This window comes from Protopterus annectens, chromosome 7.part0 (assembly GCF_019279795.1).
Source record: "Protopterus annectens isolate FY-2018-M chromosome 7.part0, PAN1.0, whole genome shotgun sequence".
In the NCBI taxonomy this organism is placed as follows: domain Eukaryota; kingdom Metazoa; phylum Chordata; order Ceratodontiformes; family Protopteridae; genus Protopterus; species Protopterus annectens.
In genome coordinates this window covers 115,652,397-115,677,377 of record NC_056739.1, presented here as the reverse complement: position 1 = coordinate 115,677,377, position 24,981 = coordinate 115,652,397, and the positions used below count along the sequence as shown (strand labels likewise).

Here is a 24,981-nt window from a genome sequence, read left to right as displayed (position 1 = left end):
CAGGTCACCTTTTAGCAGTCTGTAGGATTCCGAGTATAATAACAGGGCCTTGAGATGGTGCATGTAGAATGTATTGTTTAGCTCTTGTTTCGTTTTAGAAAGGTATTTCTGTGGGTATTCCAGTTGTTGCATGTGTCTGAACAGCTACATGCTAAAGGATGCATTATACTCAATGATTGGTTTAATGAGGACTGAGTAGAGGGAGGCAATGACATCCTTAGATATAGACATAATCCCTTTGTTTATAAGCTACTCAGTATAGAAGGACTTTCTTACAACAATAGACACATGTTGCTTGAAAGTAGTTTTCCAGGGTAGATGACTTCCCAAAGGATACAATAATGCATTTTTTAGCATTTAGTTTCAGTCCATAATTTTGGCACCAGTTGTTTATTCGGGACAAACCTTCCTGCAGGATGACTAAGTCATTTGGTGATTTTGTGATTACTCCTAGCTTGCAGTCATCTAAAAACTTAGTTAGCCAGAGACTTTTGTTATTGGCTTTTACTTCAGAAAAGTAGATGCCATACAGAGGAGGTCCCAACACCAAAATCTGGGGGACTTCATTAGTGACTGATCTCTCTGTGGAAATAGAACACAAGAAATTACAATATGGGATATTATCTGTGAACCAGTTGACAATCCATTGGGTGTCATAGGGGGTTTAGTTCAAGTTTATTTAGCATTCCTGTTAGGCCCGAGTGGGGGATTGTGTCAAAAGCTTTGGACAGGTTGAGGTATGCTGTGTACCATTTTACCTTCATCCATTGCTTTTGTGATTTTTTTCAAAAAAGTCCATTAGGTTGATTAAGTATGACCTGCTCTTCATGAAGCCAAACTGAGGCAGGTCCAATGTTTAAAGGTTCCCTATGTCCTTATTGATTAGTTCCATGATAAGTCTTTCCTTTGCTTTGCATATGAGGCTGGTCAGGCTTGTAGGTCATGGAAGGTGTCTAGTAGATGTTGTTTAGTGTGATTTGGAATGCAGTATGTTCCATTTGTTGGAATCTACCTAGAGGTGGTCTGGTCTCTCACAAATATAGTTGCCAGTGGGTCTGAAGCCATAGGAGGTAAAAAAAAAACAGGTATGGAGGAAATGCTTTTTGAACATTAAAACCATATTTCAGTGATTACACATATATGGATGCCATCCAAATGTAGGAGTGCCCCAAGGTCAGGGAGCTTGTTGTTTAAACTTTTGGCACTGAACAAAGACACCTTAATTTGATCCTATTTTGATATTGATACATTTACTATGTTGGAATGTTCATTAACTGAACTATGTGAAAAAGACAGTATGGGTGCAGCAAAGCCTTTAGACAGTATGTGGAAGCCTTTGAAAGAGATGCTACCAATCCCTTGCAAAGGAAGTCGTTTTGTTCCATGCTAACACAGTTGTTAAAGACAATATTTTTTTCAGTGTACCTAGGCATCATTCATGGAGAATGGAGAATTCCACTCAGTATTAGGGTTTTGCCTGCATTTGTGGCATGCATAGAGTGCTTAGACATGCCTCTCTTTATCTGTCTTGTTTGTTTTTTGTCCCACGTTATGCACCCTGTTTTGCACAACTATCACATTGTAGTAGTATTTTTCAGGTGCAAGGGTCCTAAGACCCTTGAGATATCTGAGATCCTGGCTCCTGAAAGACAAATCATTGTCACCCTGTTATTGTCCTACCTAATGAGTGGGGAATCTATGTGTGCCTCACTATGGAGTCACCAATCACGAAAACATTTTTGTTTGTGAAGTGGCCTTGTGTACTGGAATGGAAACTGTAATTCTTTGTTAATGATGAGATACTATGTGATGTGTATTTGTTTTTATTTTTGCTGATACTTAATCCTCTGAGGTCTAGGAGGCTTATGTAAGGATTTCTTTACTGTCATCATATGACATTATATTATGTATCAGTGCTGGTTGCACAACTTGTGGTGTGTTAGTACGATGGTCACAGTTGGTGCTTTTTTTGTGTGAGACTTCCGTATCACTTAAATATTTGCACCTCTCTCAGAGTTCTTTGTGTTTTGGAAGCATTCATTACATATGAGCACAAGGCAGTTGCTACACTACGTTAGGATACCTGATGCTATTAGGCTAGCAGCAGAGGTGAATGCGAGACGAGTAGGCTGATTTTTCATTTTGTCTGGTGTGCTGTTTGTTTTACAAGAGAGTTGTGGAACTTCAAGATTTACAGTCTGTTGAGATAGTTTTCAGTTAAGGAGTAGGTAGTATGGCTATGTATGAATGTATATTAAGGTGAATATATAACTTGATTTTAAATGAGACTATGATGAGTACAGCTGGGAAACCTTGCAAAACAGTAGTGTTGAACTTATTTGTAGTGGCTATATGTTATGTTGTGTAAAGCAGCACAACTAGGGCTGCCTCAAGTTCCATTTAGGGTGCTTTCATGCTCAGATCTAGCCACTGTGCACCTATGTGCAATTTTCTGTACCTATACATAGCAAGGGTCTATTTAACAAATGGATTTGGATGAGCTGATTACATTTCGAAAAGTTAGAACTAAAAGTGCCTGTGTCAATAAAGGTCATGTTTCAACACCGCTGCACTAAACACAGCTCTGAGCAATATAAAATAAACAAGGAAAACAAAAGAACCAATGAAATGCAGCTAAAGCTCTAACCAGTAGTGTTTATTTTCCCCATAACTATAGCAATAGCACTTCTGCCACAAAAATAACCACTACAAGCTCTAGATGACTTGTTGTGGCCAGCTAAGAACTTGGTTATATTCAACTGGGTGATAATAGAATTTATTAAGTACCTTTATCTGCACTTTAAAAAAAAAAATTTAATTTGATTTTTTAAACTGTTGAAGGAATAGAATATTCAAGAGTGGCAGTTATTCTGCTCTCTTTAGTAACTTGAACTGAAGCTTGTGTGTTATTTGCTAGTAATTACAGGTATCTGCACTTTTTAAAAAAACAGTATTTAAATTTGATTAAAACTGTGTTGAAGGAATATTTATAGTAATTACAGGTGTGGGGGGGACATTCTTTGATTTCTTTCCCTTGCCTTTTTTTTTGTGTGCATTGTAAAATTTTTTATTTTAAAAAAACAGCTTTGGGCCAGCTAAGAACTTGGTTATATTCAACTGGACATAAAAATACAGTATTTAATTTGATTTAAACTGTGTTGAAGGAATATTTAACTCAAGTGGCAGTTATTCTGCTCTTCATCTGAAAACAACAAAAAAAAAATTAAGCTCCATTCCTGCCTTTCCTGTTAAGTGGTATAGACTATTTTACTTCATTTTTTTTTTTTGCATCATCTAAAATACTCAATTGTATTTATTACTGCTTGGTGTAACTCATTCTAAGCCTTTTGGTTTAAACACTTGGGCTTCGGACCAGTTGTTTTGCACTTCCTTCTAGGTTGGGAACTGCTGATTGAGGGCTCAGTGTCTGTTATTCTAAAAGTGTATTAATTCTGGTTTATTTGTGGTCTGCACTCTTGTGGGAGAGAGGCTGGACTCTGCCTTCTGAGGCTGGAATTTCTGGTTAAAGGCTTATAGTGCATGCATGGACAGGTAGCTTTCATCCTTCTAAGTTGGGAACTGCGGTTTATAGTGCCTGAATATTTGAACTGTATCTCATAGACTAGATCTAGCAGGCCTGCTGAATCTAGCTTTGTTTATATGCTTGTCTTCTCAATTCTGCATTTACTTCCCTAGTTCCATGTTTCTGAAAGAAAGTTACTGTTTGTCGTTTTGTTACCACACTTGCTCACTAAAGCAATTATATAAGTCACTCACAAAAATTAAAAGTCAGTTGTCAACTCCTGTCGGGTCCAGGTCTCCAGGAATGGGGAATCTGAAGGCAATGTTATTAACTGCCTCATGTACCACAACCCTCTCCTCCTCCCTCCCACATAACACAAATACTTTTGAGATGCAGCTATTATTAGCCAAACTGGAGGCTGAGCTCTCTCAACTCAGGACTGCAAGACCAGACAGCTAAACAGCAGGGCCTCCAAAGCAAAGCAGGCAAACAACTGCTACCTCAAGACACCCCACAAGCAACACATAAACCACAAAAGCAGTGTGCAAAGCAGTCACAGCCCTTAAGGCCAAATACAACACCAAACATACTTGTCATAGGTGACTGCTAGAATCTGCCACATAAACAAGCACTCTGGTCACTCCACGGGCAAGTACAAATATGACACAGTCATTGTCCATGCTGGTGTGACTCTCTTTATGTAGCCCAGGCAGGTATGATATGAGCCCTGACCCTGAGCAGTATCCTTCCTTCACCAAGAATGATGCCACAATATAGAGACAAGATGATCAGCTTTAACAATTGGCTTAATGTCTGGTGTCATTCAGGATGGCTTGCACCTGTCACCATAGTGCCTTTTAGGCAAGGCTCAAATTCTAAACCTACCACCTAGAAAACAAAAATGGGAAGAAACTGAGGGTAATGCTGCTCAATGCCAAAGTTAAATCTAAAAAATGCACGCACTGAGGGCTGGCTTCAGTATATGGAGAACATCGATGTCTGTGCTGTAACTGAAACCTGCTTCAAGGCTCCTGAGAGCACCCCGGCACTATTAGGTTTTACCTCATATCATGCTGTATCCATATTCATAAAGGATACCCACACCTCAAACATCCAGGTGCAACTAACCATAGGCAAAACTGCTCTACAAATTGTAGCATGCTACAGGCCACCCTCTCAAACTCAGGAACCCTACACAGCCTTCCTGAAGACACTGGAGGGTATAAATGTATCTCCAAACACCATCATATTGGGTGACGAATATAGACTGGGAACATTACTCAAGCCCTAAGTTTCTAGCCCAACGGTTCCTGGAGTTCATAAATTCAAATGCCATGGGACAGCTAGTCACTGTTCCGAAAATATACTAGATCTCATTATCACAAACATGGGGACAAAATGCTCCACGTATATCCCTCATTGGTGAGATCTGAGCATAAACTAATCACCCCAAACAAAAGACCACAGTGAAGAACTTCTCTAAAGCAAACTTCACACTACTCAAGACTGGTGTGGTATCCTTCAAGGGCCCTGAGCCAGTGGAAACCACAACCCAAGCTACAAATGCCTTCTATGAACACCTCCAGGACTGCATGGATCAGGCAATCCCAAATAAAACCAAGACTCTTTCCACAAAGGGCAAACGTCCAGTCTGGTGGACCCCAGCCATTAACAAACTTTACAATAAGAGGAGAAAGCTATTACATGATGGAACAAAATCCATAAAGGAAGTCACCCCTGATCATTATTAGTAAAAATACGAGCACTCATAAAATCAACTAAGGCCAATTTTGAGAGAAAAATTGCCATGGATTCAAAGGACAAGCATAAGGCCTTTTTCAGCTATGTTAGGAACCTGGGTGGAAACTCCCAGATATGCTCAGAATTAGTCAAAATGATACAAAAATCACTGAACCCACAGACATTGCCAACATACTGGCAGACAGGTTCAGTGCAAACTTCACCCCCCCCTCTAAAGGAGAGAGAACTATCCCAGCAGAGTGTAGCCTCCCAGACATCTCAAATGCGCAGGTGAAAGCTGCTCTCTCTAAAGCTAAAAACACAGCATCAATGGGACGGATGGTGTCCCCGGCTGTGTGCTCTAAATGAGGAATTAAACCCGCACATAAGGCAGCTGTTTAATCTCAGCCTTACCACAGGATACATGCCCAAGGAGTGGCGTCACGGCAACTGTGGTCCCACTCCACAAAGGCGGTGCCTCCCAGGACCCTGGTATAATTACCCCCATAAGCTTAACAAGTCTAGTCTGCAAAGCTATGGAGAGGATCATAATGGAGCTCATAAACAAAGATATAGGGGACTTGCAGACATTGGACCCAACCCAGTTTGGCTTTGTCAAGGGCAGATCATGCCTTTTGAACTTGGTTGACTTCTTGAAACAGTCACCAAGGCCATTGATGAGGAAGGCAGTCCATACAGCCTACCTTGACCTTGCAAGGCCTTTGACACAATACCCCACTTGGGTATTGTAGAAAACTACCAGCTTACTACCAGCTTAAATGTAAACCCATATGTCACAAGATGGGTTGCAAACTGGCTTAAGGACAGAACCCACAGGGTTAGAGTTGCTGGCACTATGTCAGACTCCAAGCCGTCACAAGGTCTAGCGGTGTCCCACAGGGCTCGGTCCTTGGCCCCTATTGTTCGGCATCTACTTCTCAGAAGTACAGGCCAACATGGGAGGACTTTGGCTGACAAAGTTTGCAGGCGACTGCAAACTGGGCACCATAGTGGAAAGTGCATTGGACACGGATATCCTTCAGAAGGGACTCAGGCAAACAGATAGCTGGTGCCAGAGCCATGGCCTGAAGTTACGCCAAAAATGTATAGTCATACGAAAAACAAGGTAACCCCAAGCTACCATATAGGTGGTAATCCACTAAGCACAGAAGAGGTTATCAGGGACCTGGGGACCCAGGTTGACAGTGGCCTTTCTTTTGACACTCACATTGCTAAAGTGGTTAGAAAGACCTTCTACATTGCCCACCAGATCATAAAGGGATTCACATCCAGATCTAGTGAGGTCATTGTTCCCCTGTACTCTTCACTTATCAGACCAATGATCGAGTACAATGCCCCATTCGGGATGTATCGCACCCAACATCTGCAGCAATTGGAGAGACCCCAAAAGTTCCTCACCAAAAGGATAAAGGGACTCCAAAATCTGTCATATGCTGCCGGATTGAAGAAACTCCAGCTCTATTCAGTTGCATACCGTCTGCTCAGAGGTGACATGTGCCTGACATACAAGGCCATGTCCAACCCGAATTAACAGTAATGGACATGCTCCACCTCAAAAATCCAAATCCACCAAAACCACTAGAGCAAGCGACTTAAACCTTAGCACGGATATAAATAGGACGTGCTGGAGGGATAGATTTATCACTCAGAGACTCCCTATGCTGTGGAATAAAATCCCGGTCCATGTGAGGCAGAGCACCTCGCTGGCTCTGTTCAAGAGAAATCTTGACCTGTGGATGGGAGATAGGTTTATCGGGAATCATCTCTGTGTCACTGCTGGACAGAGGCACAACAAACTAATGGGCACAGTATTTTTTCATATAAGGGGTGGCGTAAGCCACAAAAATTTGGGCTAGGCTTATAAATGCCTTAGGGCAGATAGCCTAGTATAAACCTATGAACCTATAAAAAATAGACTGTTTGCTGTAACTTTGAAAAGTGACTAGAAATATAGAAAATGCATGCAGCGACACTGATCAATTCATGTAATAGCACAGAAACCAGTTGAAAAGTGATCAAACTTTAAAACAACTTCAGTTAAAAGCTGTAGCTTCAAATTCAGAGAAAATGCAATAAAAATACAGAAACTTGACTAGAAAGCACTCAAAATCAACTAGGCACAGCAGTGAAATGACCTGAAATGCAGTGCAAATTTTAAAACAACTTCATTCATTTAATAGCTATAATTTCAAATTCAGAGAAAATGCAGTAAAAGTGCAGAAAAAAGTATGGAAACCACTCCAAACTGATTTAATTGGCTAGGCACATTTAAGCACAGTAGGAAAATGTACTTTCCTGTAAACTGGATGCAAAATGAAGTAAAAACACCACTTTTGTTTGTTGTTTTGGCTTGTGCATAGGAGCACAGCTTTCAGCAGTCTTAAAATAACACCAAAAAGTTCACACAGAGTAAAAGCAGGTCAGGAAAAGGCTCGACTCCTGGAGATCGAACATGCAACCTTGGCATTATTAGCACCACAACTGAGCTAACCAGGCACTTCCAAACATACAAATAAAAAAAAGGCTTAGGAAAACAGTGTACTATGAATGTGGTATATTCCTGCTGTCTAGAATGGTAAATTGAAAAATTCCAAGAAAGTTTGGCACTCCCCTGGAATTATGGAGTGTGTCACTGTCATGGTTCTCTTTTAGTATACATAAATCTCACATCTCTGATTTCTGACTGCCAGGAGGACCAAGCTGCAGGAGCTGCACTACTCTTTAAACTATTTTTGCATGTAAAGCAGCAGTTGTGCATCCATTTCTAAACCCTGTTTATCAGCATTACAACATTCTTGTACTGCATCGCCAGGGCAAGAGTGGCAGATTATTTGCTTGTCAAGTTTAATTGGGAAGATGATCTGAACAGCTGATTGTTTTTTTTTTTTTGGTATTGATATAAGGTGATGTATGAATATATTACCGTAATATTAATTTTCCTGCCGTTAACAAATGCTGCCTAAATGGAATTTATGTTATTGATGAGTTCTGATCAGTGTACTACTTTGGTAAACACATGTAAATAAAATAAATGAATGAAATATATGAATTACCCCTGAAAAATGGAAATTTATGTGGCTGAGGCCTTACCAAGTTTGATACTGTTGGCTGCCAAAAAGCAATTACTAGAAAATGGAAATCATAATCGACACCAACTGTAACTGAATTATTGGATATTGTTTAAAGGTATAAAATAACTGTAGTTAAGATCTTTAAAAAATGGAAAGAGCACATTTCATATAAATAAATGGAATTTGTGGGAACAATACTTGTACTATAATGTTTAGGTGGAAGAGTGAGGTCGAAGGGAAAGCAGGAATTTATAGGCTCAAAGGGTCATAGGTAAGTACTAGGCCAGTTACCCTTCCAGGCCATTTTAAGCCTGGATAGTTTCCCTTTTTGTGCTCAAAATAACCTATCCCATTTGGTTATATATTGGGTTTATGCATCCCAGGGTTGATAATTGTATATTAACCCTGATAAGAATAAATTGGATCATACCATAGATAATTTGAGGGGGGAACCACACAAAGCAATATATAGGTTTACTATCACAGTTCAAAAACACACTAGGTCGAGTCTTCATGTCATCGAAAAACAATGGCAAAAGTCAAGACATTTTTCTGTCCCAATCTTGAACCATGTTAAAGCAGTGTTCAGTATCCGCTGTTTTGAAAATGTGCCCGTTGAACTGCATTTGCCGTCCAGAGATTGATAGTAAAACTTCAGTATGGTAGGTTTCAATTTTACAGCACTATGAAACTATACTTTTGATGTTACGCTACTCGACTGGGTATGTTTCCAAATTTTGATAGTAAACTATATATATATATATATATATATATATATATATATATATATATATATATATATATATATATATATATATACATATATATATATATATATATATATATATATATACATACACACACACACACACACACACACACACACACACACACACACACACACACACACATACACACACACATGTATAGAGAGAGAGATGTTTATATACATACAAACACACACGTATAGAGAGAGAGATGTTTATGTACATACAAATGCGCACACACACACACACACACACACACACACACACACACACACACACACACACACACACACACACACATATATGAAACAACAACCTTGTAGGCAAGGCTAACCAGTACCAGTGGGTTCAAAGGAAATAAAAAAAAATGAGACTTAATTAGCCCTTTTGTCCCTTCTTTTACTACACATGGAACTTCTTCAGAAATATGTTAACTTATAAAATCACAGTTTAAATACCCCTTTTCCCTATGAAAAATTAACCAGTGAGTATTCAACATAAACATCTAATCATGTGATTCATTTATCTAAAAGCCAATAAGAACTTCACTAAAGACAAATACCATTACTTAATCTTCTTCTTTCCGCTGCTCCCGTTAGGGGTCGCCACAACAGATCAACTGTTTCCATTTCTTCCTGTCCTCTGCATCTTGCTCTGTCACACCAACCACCTGCATGTCCTCTCTCTCCACATCCATAAACCTTATCTTAGGCCTCCCTCTTTTCCTGTTACCTGGCAGCTTCAGCCTTAGCATCTTTTTCCCAATATACTCTGCATCCCTCCTTAGCACATGTCCAAACCAACGTAATCTTGCCTCTCTGGCTTTGTCTCCAAACCTTCCAACCTGGGCTGACCCTCTAATATACTGATTCCTAATCCTGTCCATCCTCGTCCTGATGCAAATCTTAACATCTTCAACTCTCCCACGTCCAGCTCTGACTCCTGCCTTTTTGTCAATGCCACTGTCTCCAACCCATATAACATAGCATTACTTAATTATTACTTAATAAATTAATATTAAATTATTAATATTAAATTACTTAATACCATTACTTATTAAAATATTATATTAATTTCAGTTTCAATAAACATTTAATATTAATGTTTCATTCAAGCCAGAGCACTTACAGTTCCCTGGCTTTTCAAATGTTATTACATCCATTAATAAAATTCAGTAACTTGGCCTCTTCCAAAACAAAAAAAAATAAAACTTTTGAAGTTAGAGCATTTAAGACTGTGCTTTGCTAAAGCATTAATGCAGCCCCTTTCTTTTATAGCTTTGATATACTCCCTAATTCTAAATCATAATTCTCTTATGCTCTTCCTACCTAGTATTGTGGGCAAGTATTACATGTAGTTAAATAAACTATGTTAGAACAATGAGAGTTGTATCTTCCCTTCACTGCAATAGTAAATTGTAAATGCTGAGTCGACACTACTCATGTTCCTAATAAACCTACAATGTTTACAGATGGTACAAAGAAAAGTGCCAACTGTATTTAAAAAGATTTTCTTTTCTCTAACAACAACAACGTCAATTTTCAATAATTTTTAATATTAAAATATTTTTTATAAACAAATTGCAGAACTCTGCCAGTAATTCTGGCTAAATCAGGCTTTCCTAGTACAACTTTCCAATTAACCAGGAGGTTAAAAATATTATAAAAACTATCAACAGTCATAGATACTGGGAAAGCTAAACTTTTATCACAAACCTGATTAATTTCATTGGGAACCCTTCTTTCATTCTTATTGAAATACCTTTATTCAAAAAGGGGATTTAGTCCAGAGATGATCAATAACGTCACATTCTATTTACCCAGTTCTTCAGCTAGATGCTCCCTATTCAAAAAAGGTCTTTTAATAAAATGAACTTCATCTAAAAACACTACATCTTCACAAATAATTCTACTGGCACTAATAAGTTGTCCTCTAAAGATGTTCATTTTCATGAATTTTGGATGGTCACTATAAAAATGTAAATAATTGTTTTTAAACATATTTTTTCTATAAATAGAACTTTCAAATTGTTTTATTAACTTATCCATTTTAATAATAGCATCCAAAAAAATTAATACCACTCCTTTGCCAATTAGGGTAAAACTTAACCAGGAAATACTTTGGTTTACTTCTTTAACAAACTGTTCAAATAATTTTTTGTTCTCCCCCAAATAAAAAAAACAAATCATCAATATATCAATTTCACATACTTGAATAAAGGTGACATGGGATATATGCAAATTACCCTTTAAGGACATCAGGTGTTTCAGCTAAATGGTAGTTCTGAATATCCTTGACTTTTTCTTTTTAAGTCTATTTATGGACAATTCAGGCAAAAAACCTCACGAGCTGTGGACATGCATGTTTCTGCCTTGTTATGGTATCATCAATACAACATAAGTGGAATGTTATTTTAAGTAGCACGTGTATATGCACTGCACCATGTTACTATCTAGTTTATAATGAGATGCATGCATTAGTCTTACTGCATAAACATTTGCTTTTATGCATGGTGCCATGTTCATGTCTTTTATTGGCCAATTAAATGTTACCACCTAAGATTGGTTACTGTGCACTTCATGGTCTTCACCAATCACTTAATAGGTTTACCACTGGAAAGCTTGTGTCTCATGTTTTTCATACTTTTTTTCGTTTGTTTCCATGGCCTCTCCCCCTTTTTTGGTTTTGGATAAGATGGAGTCATTTTTTGTCAACTGCTGACTTCTTTTTTTAGAAATTAGAAAACTTAATTTGAGGGCAGAGTCTGCCCCAGGACATTTTCTGATATAGGCACTAGGCGAGTGATGATTTAAGCTAGCGCTCCTTCTACATAGCAGTTCCTTTTGTGTTCTGTTTGGTCACTCCCAACACTACTACTATATTTTAATATTTTAATGCTGTGCTTTTCCTTCTTACCAGTTTTTTTCCTTTTATTGAAATTTACTTGTCAGGGGACCCAGTCACACGTCATATGTTGGTTTTATTTTTATGTGCCCAGCACAAGGTTACATTTTAGCAAACACTCCATTTGCCCAGCAGTTCTGTTTTCTTTTTCTTTCCTTTTTGTAGTTGTTATTTAAGTACCGCGTATATGTGCACTGCACCACATTACATTTTAGTGTATGCTCCGTTTGCCTAGCAGTTCTTTCATTTGTTTCTGTATTTGCGGGTTTTTTTATATGTTTTAATATAAGGACTGCTAAAATGATCATTTTGCTGTATGATCTCACCACTGTTTTGCGTCACTGATAATTTTATAATAGATCACCTATTTACGTCTACCTGACTCTCACCATTAACAGTTTAAACGAAGATATGCATGCATAGGTTTTCCTGCATTATGTATTCTCACCACTATATTGCATTGCTGATAATGTTATAATTGGTTACCTTATTTATAACTACCCATCTTTCACCATTAATAGTTTAAAAGAAGATGTGCACGCATACGTTTTCCAGCATTAACATTTGTTTTGATGCATTGTACAGATTCAGGTTTACCATTGGACAGCCACTTGTTTTATCCAGGATGATTGGTTATGACTTTGTATTGTCTTTTTTGTAGTGTGTGTGTGTGTGTGTGTGTGTGTGTGTGTGTGTGTGTGTGTGTGTGTGTGTGTGTGTGTGTGTGTGTGTGTGTACATGCATGCATATATATGTATGCATATATAATGTATGTATGTATATATATATATATATATATATATATATATATATATATATATATATATATATATATAAAACCTGGAACCTGCTTCCAAAGGAAGTCACATCTCTTTCTTCCACACTGCTTTTCAAAAAATACCTTAAAGAATACCTTACTACACACTGGCTATGTCCCTGCTCTAACCCTAATATCTAAATCCCCATCTCACTCTCCCTAGACTTTTCTGCTCTGTTGTTCTATTACATTTACCTGGGTTAACCAGCAGCCTTGCCTCTAACTAGTATTTAACAACATTTTCCTTCCTAGTACTTTAATAAGAGTTTTTTCTTCTTCCAAATATGCTATCCTCCACTGTATGTCTTTACATTTGTAAAAAAAAAAAGTCTGTACATAATTTCTGTTTGCTATTTGCATGTAATATATGATATGTCACTGCCTATACTTGGAGCTTTTCTCCCCGGGCCTCTATTGAAAATGGACATATATCCAGTTAGACTAGCTCAGTCAACAAATGTAAAATAAATAAATAAATAAATAAAATATATATATATATATACATATATATATATATATATATATATATATATATATATATATATATATATATATACATATATATATACTGTGTGTGTGTGTATTGCATGACATAATGGAAACTGTTGTTATTTTGTTTCATTTCTGTTTATTTGAATTCATTTTGTGGTTTCAAATGTGATGACTTTATTTATGTATTTATTTATTTATTGTTTATGTGCTTGCTTGTTTTTATTGACTAAGAAAGTCTTATCAGGGAAGACCCATTTTCATTGGAGGCCCGGGGAGAAAAGCTCCACAAATAATTTACATGTAAAACAAACAGTAATATTTTTACAAGATAATGTCACATCTAATGCATAATTAATGATATTTTTCTAATCAAAATTAAATGAGAACATTTCACACAAGCATGGAACATGAAGTTATAATACAGATTTTTAAAATCTTAACTGAAAGTATTTGTGTGATATGTCTGGATGTAAGCTGGTAGAATTATAGGAGCTGAACTTAATGTTTGGGATGTATAGTAGCTAAGTTAGTGAGGAAGAGGAAGGACAGTGGGAGGAAGATATAGATGGGGAGGGAATCTAAGTAACTGGAAGTGTGTCAGGTAGCAGATGGCTAAAACCGTATAGTTAGTAAGTGTATACTAGTATGGAAGTATGGAGAGGGATCAAATATGGCAGCTCTACAGATCAAACATAGATGGAGAATATAAACTGGGGGAAACGGAAGTAGAGTGAGGATGTTGAAAATAATTAATAGATGTGTGCGGACATGAATAGCCATATGTACAAGGTCTGGGGAAGTAGAAACAAAGAGAAAGTTTGAGTTGCTGTCAATGAATGGTCTGTGGTGAAGACTAGCCTGGGGAGCAGGAAGAGCATCAAGGTGTCCAATCTGTTTGCCTTTTCTGTCTCCTTTAAGTGCATTGCAGATCTTGTTGTAGAGTTTTGAGACTGGCAATAGACAGAATCTCCAGCAGTACTATGACTTGCTGACAGATAGTAGGAGGTTATTACTAGAGTGAAGGTCTGTAGTTGCAGAGGAGTACAGTAGAGTATCCTCTAATGGTCTGCATTTATTTGGACAGTATAATATGTTGGATGGTCATAGGAGGTTACTAGGATGTTGGCCCTAGGGCCTTTATAAGCATAGCGATGTTATACCCTTGTTTCCTTATTGACCAAGTTCTATGTTGTATATTTGCACTGCGAGTTTATGATCAACACTGACTGCCCTTATCCAAGAGGGACATAGATGAGACCCATGGAGTTAATTTATAGCCCCCCATCCAGTTGTCTAAGTTGCACTTAAATAGAGTCATTGAGGAGATCTGTTTTACGTGAATTTGGAATTTGTTCCAGAGGAGTGGCAATCTCTGGGAGACGTATGTATCTCTCCAGCATGTCCTGTTAATGTTGCAGGCTAGGTTAAGATCCCTAGAACGAGTGAATCTTGTCCCATTTGACTTGCAGATATGCAGCATCTCCATCAGGGCAGGGTCCGAGACTGTCCTGTGGGGAAGGCACAAGTCGCCTCTCAGTAGCCTGTAAGATGTAGACTACAGTGGCAGGGCCTTCAGTCTCTCCATGTAGGTCATGTGTTGAAGGCCCTGAATTTTCTTGGTGATAATCCTCTGAGGTCTCTCCAGCTGCTGCAGGCGTCGTGTGAGGTACATACAGAAAGGAGCATTGTACGTGTTAGTGGTCTGATGAGGGGCGGGTACAGGGGAGTTATAACATCTTTATCTCTGCATGTGATGCCGATACTTATGAGATGTGCAACATAGAAGGCCTTCCTTACCCCTGTGGACACTTGGTGATCAAAGTTAAGGTAGCTGTCAACTTGTGTTCCCAAATTTCTCACCACAGGATTTGAGCTAAGGGGGTACTGTTAATATTGTAATTTGCAGGGACTTCCCCTTTGCCGAAAGGGATAGGATTGCAGTAGTCCCATAGTTTGTGTTAATTCAGCTGATGTATCTCATTTGTGAATGGTATGATGAAGGATTTTTTCCAGATGGAGGGAACATCGTTTTCAGTTATCAACTGGTTGATCAAAATGGAGACAGGGAAGGCTAATGAATCTGTAGCAGTTTTTAAAAATGAAGTGGGAAGGTTGTCAGTAGCCAAGATTGTTGGTTTTAGTTTGTTTAGTAATTTAAAGCTGTTTGACTGAACATGTTTTTTCTAGAGCAGCAGGAAGTGGGAGGGGAATGAGGTGTTGGTGAATCTGGATGAAAGGGGAGTTGAATTAAGTGACAATGAGGTTGTTATTGTTATGGCTATTATGATAAGGCATAGTATTTGGGCCAGGGTGAAATTTTTTTTAGGAATTACCACAATAATTTGGGATTACATTGATGCTTATGTTGGAGGTTATTGTAGTAAGATTTATGGTCAGTTTTAACATGGACGGAGCTTGGTGAGGTTTCTGAGATGTGTAAATTTTTTTACCATGCCTTCCAGGCTTGTTTTCTTTACAACATGAGATGTTTTGTCAGCCGTGGTGCTGTGTTACATTTTTCTGTTTTATCTAACAGGGGCTGAGTCATTTAGAATTTTCAGAACTCGATGCACAGGGTGTTGTGTATCGTGTGTTTGGTTATTTATTTTCTGTCCGGGGTTAGCTTTCCTTTGATCGTAGTACATTTTCTTCCTCCCAAGCTTCTTTAATCTTGCTGCTTATTTTCTTGTGCCAGTTTCCTTTGAATGGTTTAAGTTTTTGGAGGGCACTACTGACTTTTTTTAAATTCACTTCTGTGTGTGACCCCAATGTGATCAACTATTTAAATGTAACCATTGAAAAGGACAGTGTAAGAAACATGTTAACATCCATTATTTATGGAAAAACAGCCTATTCAAATACTTTTTTGCACTTCCATAGTTGTCATCATCCCCTTAATCGAAAATAAGTGTTGTTAAAGGCCAGGTGGTATGTCTTTCGAGGTCCAGTTCAGATGTCAACAAATTTATGAATAAACTAGAATTTTTGATAGATTTGTTCCAGGGAAAGGTGTTACCCTGATAGGTTGTTGAATCAAATAAAATCTTAAATTGTGGTGGAGAAGAAAACAAAATATGCTCCTATTTTAAGTTCCACATTAGGAAGCAACTACCTACACCAGCAGGGGAGCAAAGAAAGAATTAGTGAGTAGATGAGTGTTCATGGGGAAGAAGCCATGTTATTACTTTACAATGTCATGGCTCCTAGTTTAGTAAAAGTTATGTTCGCTTGTTGGGACATTATATTCACTAAAGAATTGAAGACTATGCTTGGTAATATGCCCAATGTAGTAGACAGTAGAATTAGAGACATTAAGAATTATTTGGAGACTGGACACATGAAGCAGGCTATTATGCAGTTTCTAAAATGACAAAATGTGGATGTTGCAAGTATTGCCGGTTTATTAACAACAAGCCTTTTTTTTATTGTCGATAATCATGCTCCTAAAAGATTAATCAAGACTAAAGCAAACATTGCACCCTGGCTTACAAAGGAAACTAAATCTAAAATTAAAAACAGAAACAAATCCTGGGAACTATGGCGTGCAACCAAATTACCCCAAGACCGCATCCAATTTCAGCAGCAAAGAAATGAAACAAAAAAATCAGTACTAGCTGACAAAAAAAGTTATTACTGCCAACTACAAAATAAACACCAAAACAACCCTCAAAAATTTTGGGCAGGTCTTAATAACCTTTTACGCCCAGGCAAATCCTCCACTCCTACCCCAGAACTGGTATCTGATAAAACACCAATAGAAGTAGCCAACACCTTTAACTCGTTCTTCACGAGTACTATCCAAACCTTAGCAAACCAACTATCTGCTAACTGCAGTCCTGTGACTGATCATATTCCAGAAGCTAGACCCACTTTCAATCTACAACCTGTCCCCACATCTAGTATAAGATCCTTACTACAAAAACTTAAACCTACTACCCCCTCCGCTGACCTTCTCCCAGCCGAATACTTACAGAAAGCCGCGAATGCTATAGCCTACCCCATATCAATACTTATCAATCGCACCATCCTAGAATCTTGCATCCCTGCAATTTGGAAAACATCCCATGTTATACCACTTCATAGGGGGGGGGTACTTCCACCGAACTATCAAACTATAGACCAATAGCCATAATGTCCCCTCTGGCCAAAATTATGGAAAAATGTATACATAAACAACTCCTTCACTATCTTATCCAGAGCAAACTATTGACCAACTCACAACATGGATTTAGACCCAACCACAGTACAACTACTGCCCTACTCTTTTACTGACACTATTAATCGTAACCGTAATAACAAAATAATATCATCCGCTCTCTTTCTGGATCTCTCAAAAGCCTTTGACATGGTTAACCACCAACTACTTCATAATACTCTAAAAACTTTACAGCTTGACAACCCAACTTTAGGCTGGTTCCAAGCTTACCTCTCCGATAGGAAACAAGCTATACTCTGGCACAATCAACTTTCCAATCTCCTACCTAATACCATAGGTGTTCCACAAGGATCCATACTGGGTCCACTTCTTTTTTCAGTCTTTATTAATGACCTACACAAAGCCATCCCTGAGGCAACCTGTATACAATATGCTGATGATTCGACTTTAGTCTGCTCGGACACATCTCTAGATAATCTACTAGCCAAAACCCAATCTTGCTTTACAGCTGTTGAAAACTGGCTAACAGGAAGACAGCTACTTCTTAATCCCAAAAAAACCAAACTGCTTCTTTTTCATCCAACCCAAAAACTACCCTTTACAGCCTTTAATATACAATCAAACAATGGAACGATTATAACACCTGACCCCCATACTAAACTACTAGGAGTTACCATAGACAATAAACTTAGATATGATATGCATATTAATCTTACTATTAAAACAGTTAACAGGAAACTAGGATCACTATATATAGAATCAAAGCCTTTCTAACACCAATGGCAAAAGCAACCATTGCCCGTACACATTTACTATCTACACTTTTATATGCATCCCCAGTGTTCACTAAGCTGAATAAAACCAAGCTAAATAAACTCTCATGCTCGTATAATCACATTGCCAGATTTGCAAATGGTGCATACATAGAACACACCACTGTAATAACCTAAAAGACCTTGGATGGATAGAACTCCCTAACCTCCTTCAGCAAACTCAACTTATCGAGGCATTTAAAATACTTAACCACCCTGATAAAACTCCTGCACTAAAGGGCCTAGTCATACCATATACCAACCTAAATAGCCTACGCTCCTCAAACAGGCTACTTATTCAAAATGTCAAATCCTATAATGCAGGAGGAGATGCTCTATTTGCTAACATCACTGCCAAAACATGGAACTCCCTTCCCTCCAGTATTACCACCATTACCTCTCTATCCCACTTTAAAAAAAAGTCTATTCCAATACTTTAAGTCCCACTGGTTATGCCAATGCTCATTCCCGGATTAACTCCTCGATGTAACTCAAATCTCTCTCTTCTCTTCTCTCAAATGAATCCCATGGAATTTACCATGTCAGCTTCTTTTTTCCTGAAATTTCCACCTTGTATTTCTCTTCCCTCTGTACCAACTTAGACCTGTATTACCTCTGATATGAGGCCAATTGTTTTTAAAATTAAATATCTGTTCTGCTTCTAAATACCCTCCTTATATAATGACTTTATGAATGTAACTATTAATGCCTGTATCTCTGGCTTCTCTTTTCAATTCTATATAATAGTTGTTTAATATAATATCAGTTTTTATCTATGTAACAATGTACTAACTGTATATGTGGAGCTTTTCTCCCCGGGCCTCCGCTGAAAATGGATATGTATCCAGACGGATTTTCCCGATCAACAAATGTAAAATAAAATAAATAAATAAATAAATATTGTGGAAGGAATAATTAAGTATTTGAAGTGCTCAGCTAGATGCAATTATAACACCAAGATGGTAGTTTACTTGGCAACATGCACTTTGTGCTGGATTTTGTGGGAAAAACACCAAGAAAGTTAAAGGATAGAATATACAAGCATATTTATGATATTAAAAATGCAGGGAGACTAATACTCTGTACAAACACTCATTAACTTGCACATACTTTTAACAAATTTATCTTTTTTTATCATTGATGGGGCAGAAACAAATAACAGAGGAGGGATTTTGATACTTTATTGGAATTTAAAGAATTAATGTGTCAAATTAGATTGAACGCAACAAAATCACAAAGCATTAATGACGATGTATCCATCATGAGTTTTTTTTTTTTTTTTTTTTTTTAATTGAGGGAGGGAATTATATGACATGCAGATTTTTCTTATAAAATAGTTCAAACAATTGTCGATTTATGTTTATCTAAATGTATGTGAAATGTGTGTATTGATTAATTGTATGCTAATTAAATACGGTTGTTAGATATAAGGAAATAGAGCGAGTTTGCTGTAAGGAACTCTAAAGAATTCACAATATGTATGGGACGGAAGCACTAAGTTCTATGTCATTTCATTAATAAATGGTTGGTTCAGTTGGGATTGACATAAAGTGGAAACTTTGTTGTTTGATTGTAAGCACAGGAGAGCTCACACCAGCATGCTAACATGGTTGAGTTTTGCACTCCTGAGAGTGTCATCCTTTGGATAAGATGCTAAAGCAAGGCCTCATCTGCTTGCGTTGTGGCGGCTCAGGTAGAATTAAAAGATCCCACAGCACCTATCAAAAGGAATAGGGAAAGTTCCCAAATTTCCCCTAATAGTATGAATACCACCTCAGGTCCCCCCCCCCCGGAAAAGATTCTGCTAGCCTAGTGAGACTAACCCAGTCAATAAAAGATTAAAAAATAAATAAATAAAAATAGGGATTGAGTTAGTAACAATTTGAAATGAGATATAGGCTAGAGGAGATGCAAATGTAGCAAGATGTTTGGAGGACTGATTTCAGAATAGTTAAAGTTGTAGTATCAGAGAGAGTGCATGGTATGTTGTAGGTAGTGAAAGGAAGGGTGCTCTGATGAAAATTAGAGTGAATGAGGTGGTGAGAGTGAGTGGAAGGAGGGCACACTTATAGCAGAGTGTTATGAAGACAGTGATGCCAAGTAAGGTGTGGGAGAGAGTGGACAGAGGGGCTTTATCAAAAGGTTTAATAAAGAAATGTACAGACAAAAGTAGGTGTAATGTATAGATTATTGTTATCAGTACAGTTTGAAAATAAAGTGGAGTGGAACGGGAAGGGAAGAAAATGGGGGTTTTGGTGCATAGAAGTGAGATAGGTGTGGATATTAATGTGGAATGTGGTTGGCTGATGTATGAGAGTTTAGGAAATATTATGATAGGCTGAAGAGCTTTACTATTAAAAGCTAATTGGTTGGCTGATGATTGTTGTGGGGAGGATCCTTTTGAGTATAAATGTAGTTGAAGAAGGGGTGTATGGGAATTAGGGGCAGGACATGGGGAGCAAAGTAAGCCTGAAGTGAGTGCCCACTCACCAAGGCAGATAGTGATGGACAAGAAAAAAACAATCCTTAAATCTTGCTAAGGCCTAAGGCAAGTGTCTGGATATGCTACTTAATGCAATATAAAAATGCTAAGTTAGTAGTAAATGTAGGGGGTAAGTTGTTATAAAGATGGCTATTAGGGCAGTTCACTGGCACAGAAGGAAGTACACAACTGGGTCTGTGATATAGTGTGGATAAGGATGAATGTGTGAATCTAGAATCTAGAAAGTTTCATGGTACTGCAGGGTTAGAAAGCACACACAAAAAGAGAGAGAGAGCGGACTAGAGGGCACACAGTAAGACTGGAGTTTGTCAGCACTGTGTCTGGTTGGACTGGAGTTTGTCAGGACTGTGTCTGGTTGGACTGGAGTTTGTCAGCACTGTGTCTGGTTGGACTGGAGTTTGTCAGCACTGTGTCTGGTTGGATTGGAGTTTGTCAACACTGTGTCTGGTTGAAGGAACACTGATTGAAATCAGTGTTTAATATAAAAATTGTAGAAGGGAGGCTTTATTCTACATTTAACTTGTAGTGCAGGGATGCGTATTAGGTTATTATAGAATCCTAAGGACCCATGTCCACTAGCAGTGTAGATACGCAATGTGAATTAAGTTTTGCTCTTAAACATGGGGCTGTTCACAAATACAACATACAATGGACTATGTTGCCACTGTCCTTTCTCTTATCTGGGAGGGACCTGTGGGTTGGATGAAATTTGCTGGCCAGTAAGTAGCTGTTCTTTTGTAGCTTACAGTTCAGTTTGCTAAGTGTGGGACTGTGGATGTCTTTAAGGAGATTAGAAGGAGAGGGCTAGATGATGACACTCAAGGGGCAGAGAACGGGAACTACTTAAAGATGTTAAAAAAAAAATAAAATAAAATAGAGAATTGTGCACCTAGTCTTTATTGCATTAGCTTATATTATAGCAGCACATTCTAAACCATCTAAAACACCACACAAGTGCTACACATTGAAGGTAGAGCGTAACAGTGTTACCACAGCACTTCAGATAAGTTTCGTGTCTGAAGGTAGAGCGTAACAGTGTTACCACAGCACTTCAGATAAGTTTCGTGTCTGAAGGTAGAGCGTAACAGTGTTACCACAGCACTTCAGATAAGTTTCATGTCTGAAGGTAGAGCGTAACAGTGTTACCACAGCACTTCAGATAAGTTTCGTGTCTGTTATTGCTTCTTTACTCATGTCACTTTCAACTTTTCATTAAGTTGTACTTGGGTAAAAAAGGACCATTGCCTGTGTTTTTTTCTGTATTGTGTTCCCATTATATGTTGTTTTAGGATCCTGACCACAGGAGAAGCGTAGAAATGATTGCAATTATCATTTTTCAAAACTAGCCCTGTGACGTCGTCTCTTCTTATTGCAAATGAAGGTGTTTAGGTTGTGAGATGAAGGTTGCTGGTACTAGCTAGTGAAGCTCTTATCTGCAATCCTACTCTGTTACAATTTTTTCAAGCACCTTTTTCTCTTTTGCTTCACTGCTAGTCTACGAAAGTGCCTTGATACATGTATTTGTTTTCTTTTAACTTTTTTTTTTACTTTATACAGTTTTGTCTGCATACATCCTATTAGTATAATAAAATGGTTAACCTACATGTATTTGTAGCACTGCCATGCAGAATCTACATTATAATTACAAGTGTAATCACAATTGTATTTCAGTGTTAGTATGTTATTTTTGAATGTCTGCTCCTGCCTTATTACACTGCCAGAATTTCATGCATATTTATTTTCTACATGGTGTTGTCTGCAGTAGCTGCAAATGCTTCTTTTTTTTTTTTGCACGTTTTGGTCCCCTCCTTCATTCTATGTCCTGTTATCCAAAGGGGGAACATGACAAATGATGAAAAATGTTGATTGAGTATTATAAAAGCACAACTAATTTTGTCTTTTTGTCTTCTCTTTAAGATAAGAGGAGGCTGGGGAAAGACCTACCAGCACCGGCGACCGCTGTTACCAAAGGATGTGAAAGCATAGAATTTGGAGAATCACTAATCTTAAAGCAAAATCAAAAGTGCACAACACATCTTACAACCCATTAAGATTTCCTTAGGAGGAAAACATGGAAATACTTCACTGCAAGGACTCTACTTGAAAATCAGAAAAGCGTGTTATATTTTTTTTCTTACAACAGTATTTTTTTATTTTTGTACTCTGTGTATAATACCATACAGTTGTGGTGGTTGTGTATCCAGGTGTTTGGCAGAGGCACTGATAAAGTGATAGTGAGCTTTCACTTTTAGCCATGGTGATTAAAGGTCATCAGCTATCTAAACTGTACTATGTGCAGTAATCTTTATTTGTTATGGGGTTACCTTCCCGGCTGAATAGTACTTGCTCTTTATTTTATTTTATTGTCTGTATTCATCTGTTGGTTACAAACTTTTAGTTCTAGATTGTCACAACTGCACTTTGTAAGTTATTTTGCTGCTTGTGGTTGCTGCATTGGTTTTGATTTAGTGTCATAAAAAAGCTATAAAGATACATTCATGAAAGCTTAAACAGATGATGTGCCTTTTTGCAGATGACCATAAAATATGTGTTTTGTCTGGAAATGGAAGATTATTTTGAGACTTCAGGAAGATCAGAGAATGATCTAGACCAATCAATTTAAGCTAAAATGTACAGCGTAATACCTTCTTTCCTAGGGTAGGCTTAGGAAGTTAGAAGTTAAATATGTTTGCCACCCTGGGCAAAATGTGACCGCAGAAAACTAACCTTGATGTAATATTTGAGGGTGAACAATGTAGCCAAGACTAGCAGAGTACAGGAAGGAGTGCCCGTAGAGTAGTACCTCCTGTAGGAAGGGGAAAGTGGTGCAGTCAATGTCCCATTAGCTGGTAAGATGCAAGACAAGAACAGCAGATTGCATTATTCTTCTGCAGATAATTCAAAACTACAAATGGTAGCGCATTGAATCAGGTGATGGTAATGGGTAAAAGGAGATATCCGATTTCCCACCATGATGTCACAACTTTGGAATTATTCGTAGTAAAAAGTAGATTGGTGCAAGGGGCACAACCTTTGGATATTTGCTGCCTACATAATTTTTTTCCTGTTTGGTTGTTGTCTTTTACATGATTTTTTAACAAAATAATATTCACACTATTGAGTTTCATTGTACTGTCCCACACCCACTACAGAGCTAGTTAGAGAGAACTGTACATGGTATATCATGTGATGCATTTGTTTACAAGATTGGCATTTTCCCCCAGAAGTAAACCTTAAGTTGTGCAAAGATTTCTTAATTTGAGCTGTGAGGAGTGTCTCAGGGAATGCAAAAATAACATTCTACACAGCAAATTTGTAAGAGTGGCACCAATCAGAAGCATATGTATGCCTTTCTAAGCTGAGGAAGTGGTAGTAGAGAAACAATACCAGGTGTGCAGTGCAGCTGAAGGCCAGGACATCTGAAAAAGGTGCCAGAGGATAACATTTGTACCAAAAGAGACTCAAATGTCAAGAATAAGCAGAAGTGACAGTGGTGTTTCATACATAAAGAAGGCCATCGATGGCCATTAGAGACAGATGAAATGCCCATATGCAAACTGTTTGACCCAATTTATTATTTATTTTTTTTTTTTAGTGATTGCTTTGTTAACATTATTTAATTTACTGTGTATACCAAAGGCACCCACTGACTTGTGTTAACCAGCTATATTTTTTAATTAAAATTGATCCTTTCTGTTATGACTAGAGACACGTTTATGGCATTTTAAAAACTGTCTGAATTGCTCTGGTTAGTAACACCGTCCGTGATGATCTTTGGTGGAACATTCATTCTGTTAATGTAATGAGGAATGACGAGGTATGCTATTCGGTAGAGCAAATCATTTGTTGTGCTGTGCTTCTCAAATGCTTTTCTTTCCTTACACTGAAATGATGCTTTCACCTACAGTTCCCAAACAGCTCGCTGAGTATCGACATCATTTATGTTGCAAAGTAGTGCCTCAGGGGTGCACTGCTCATCATACAGGCAGTTGCTAGGATTTGGGGCAGAGGTGACCAAGTGCTGACAGTCTGAACTGAGTGGCAGCAGTGTCCAACAGAGATGTGTTTTTTTTTTTTTTTTTGAGATTAGAATTTTCACCATATTTTGCTAACAGAATGTTACTTCAGATGCATGGCATTCTCTACCCCATAATCCAATAACTGTTCACCTAATT

General features: G+C 37.9%; 1 protein-coding gene across 2 annotated transcripts in view; it reads left to right on the top strand.

Moving 5' to 3' along the window:
• Positions 1-23,317, top strand: part of SMIM29 (small integral membrane protein 29) — a 122,928-nt gene extending 99,611 nt beyond the window's left edge. For both annotated transcript variants that reach the window (XM_044076547.1, XM_044076548.1), the window contains exon 5: positions 22,724-23,317. In XM_044076547.1, coding sequence (XP_043932482.1) covers positions 22,724-22,792 — 69 coding nt within the window. In that variant the 3' untranslated portion in view covers positions 22,793-23,317. The remainder of the gene's footprint in view (positions 1-22,723) is intronic.
• Positions 23,318-24,981: the final 1,664 nt, after the last annotated feature.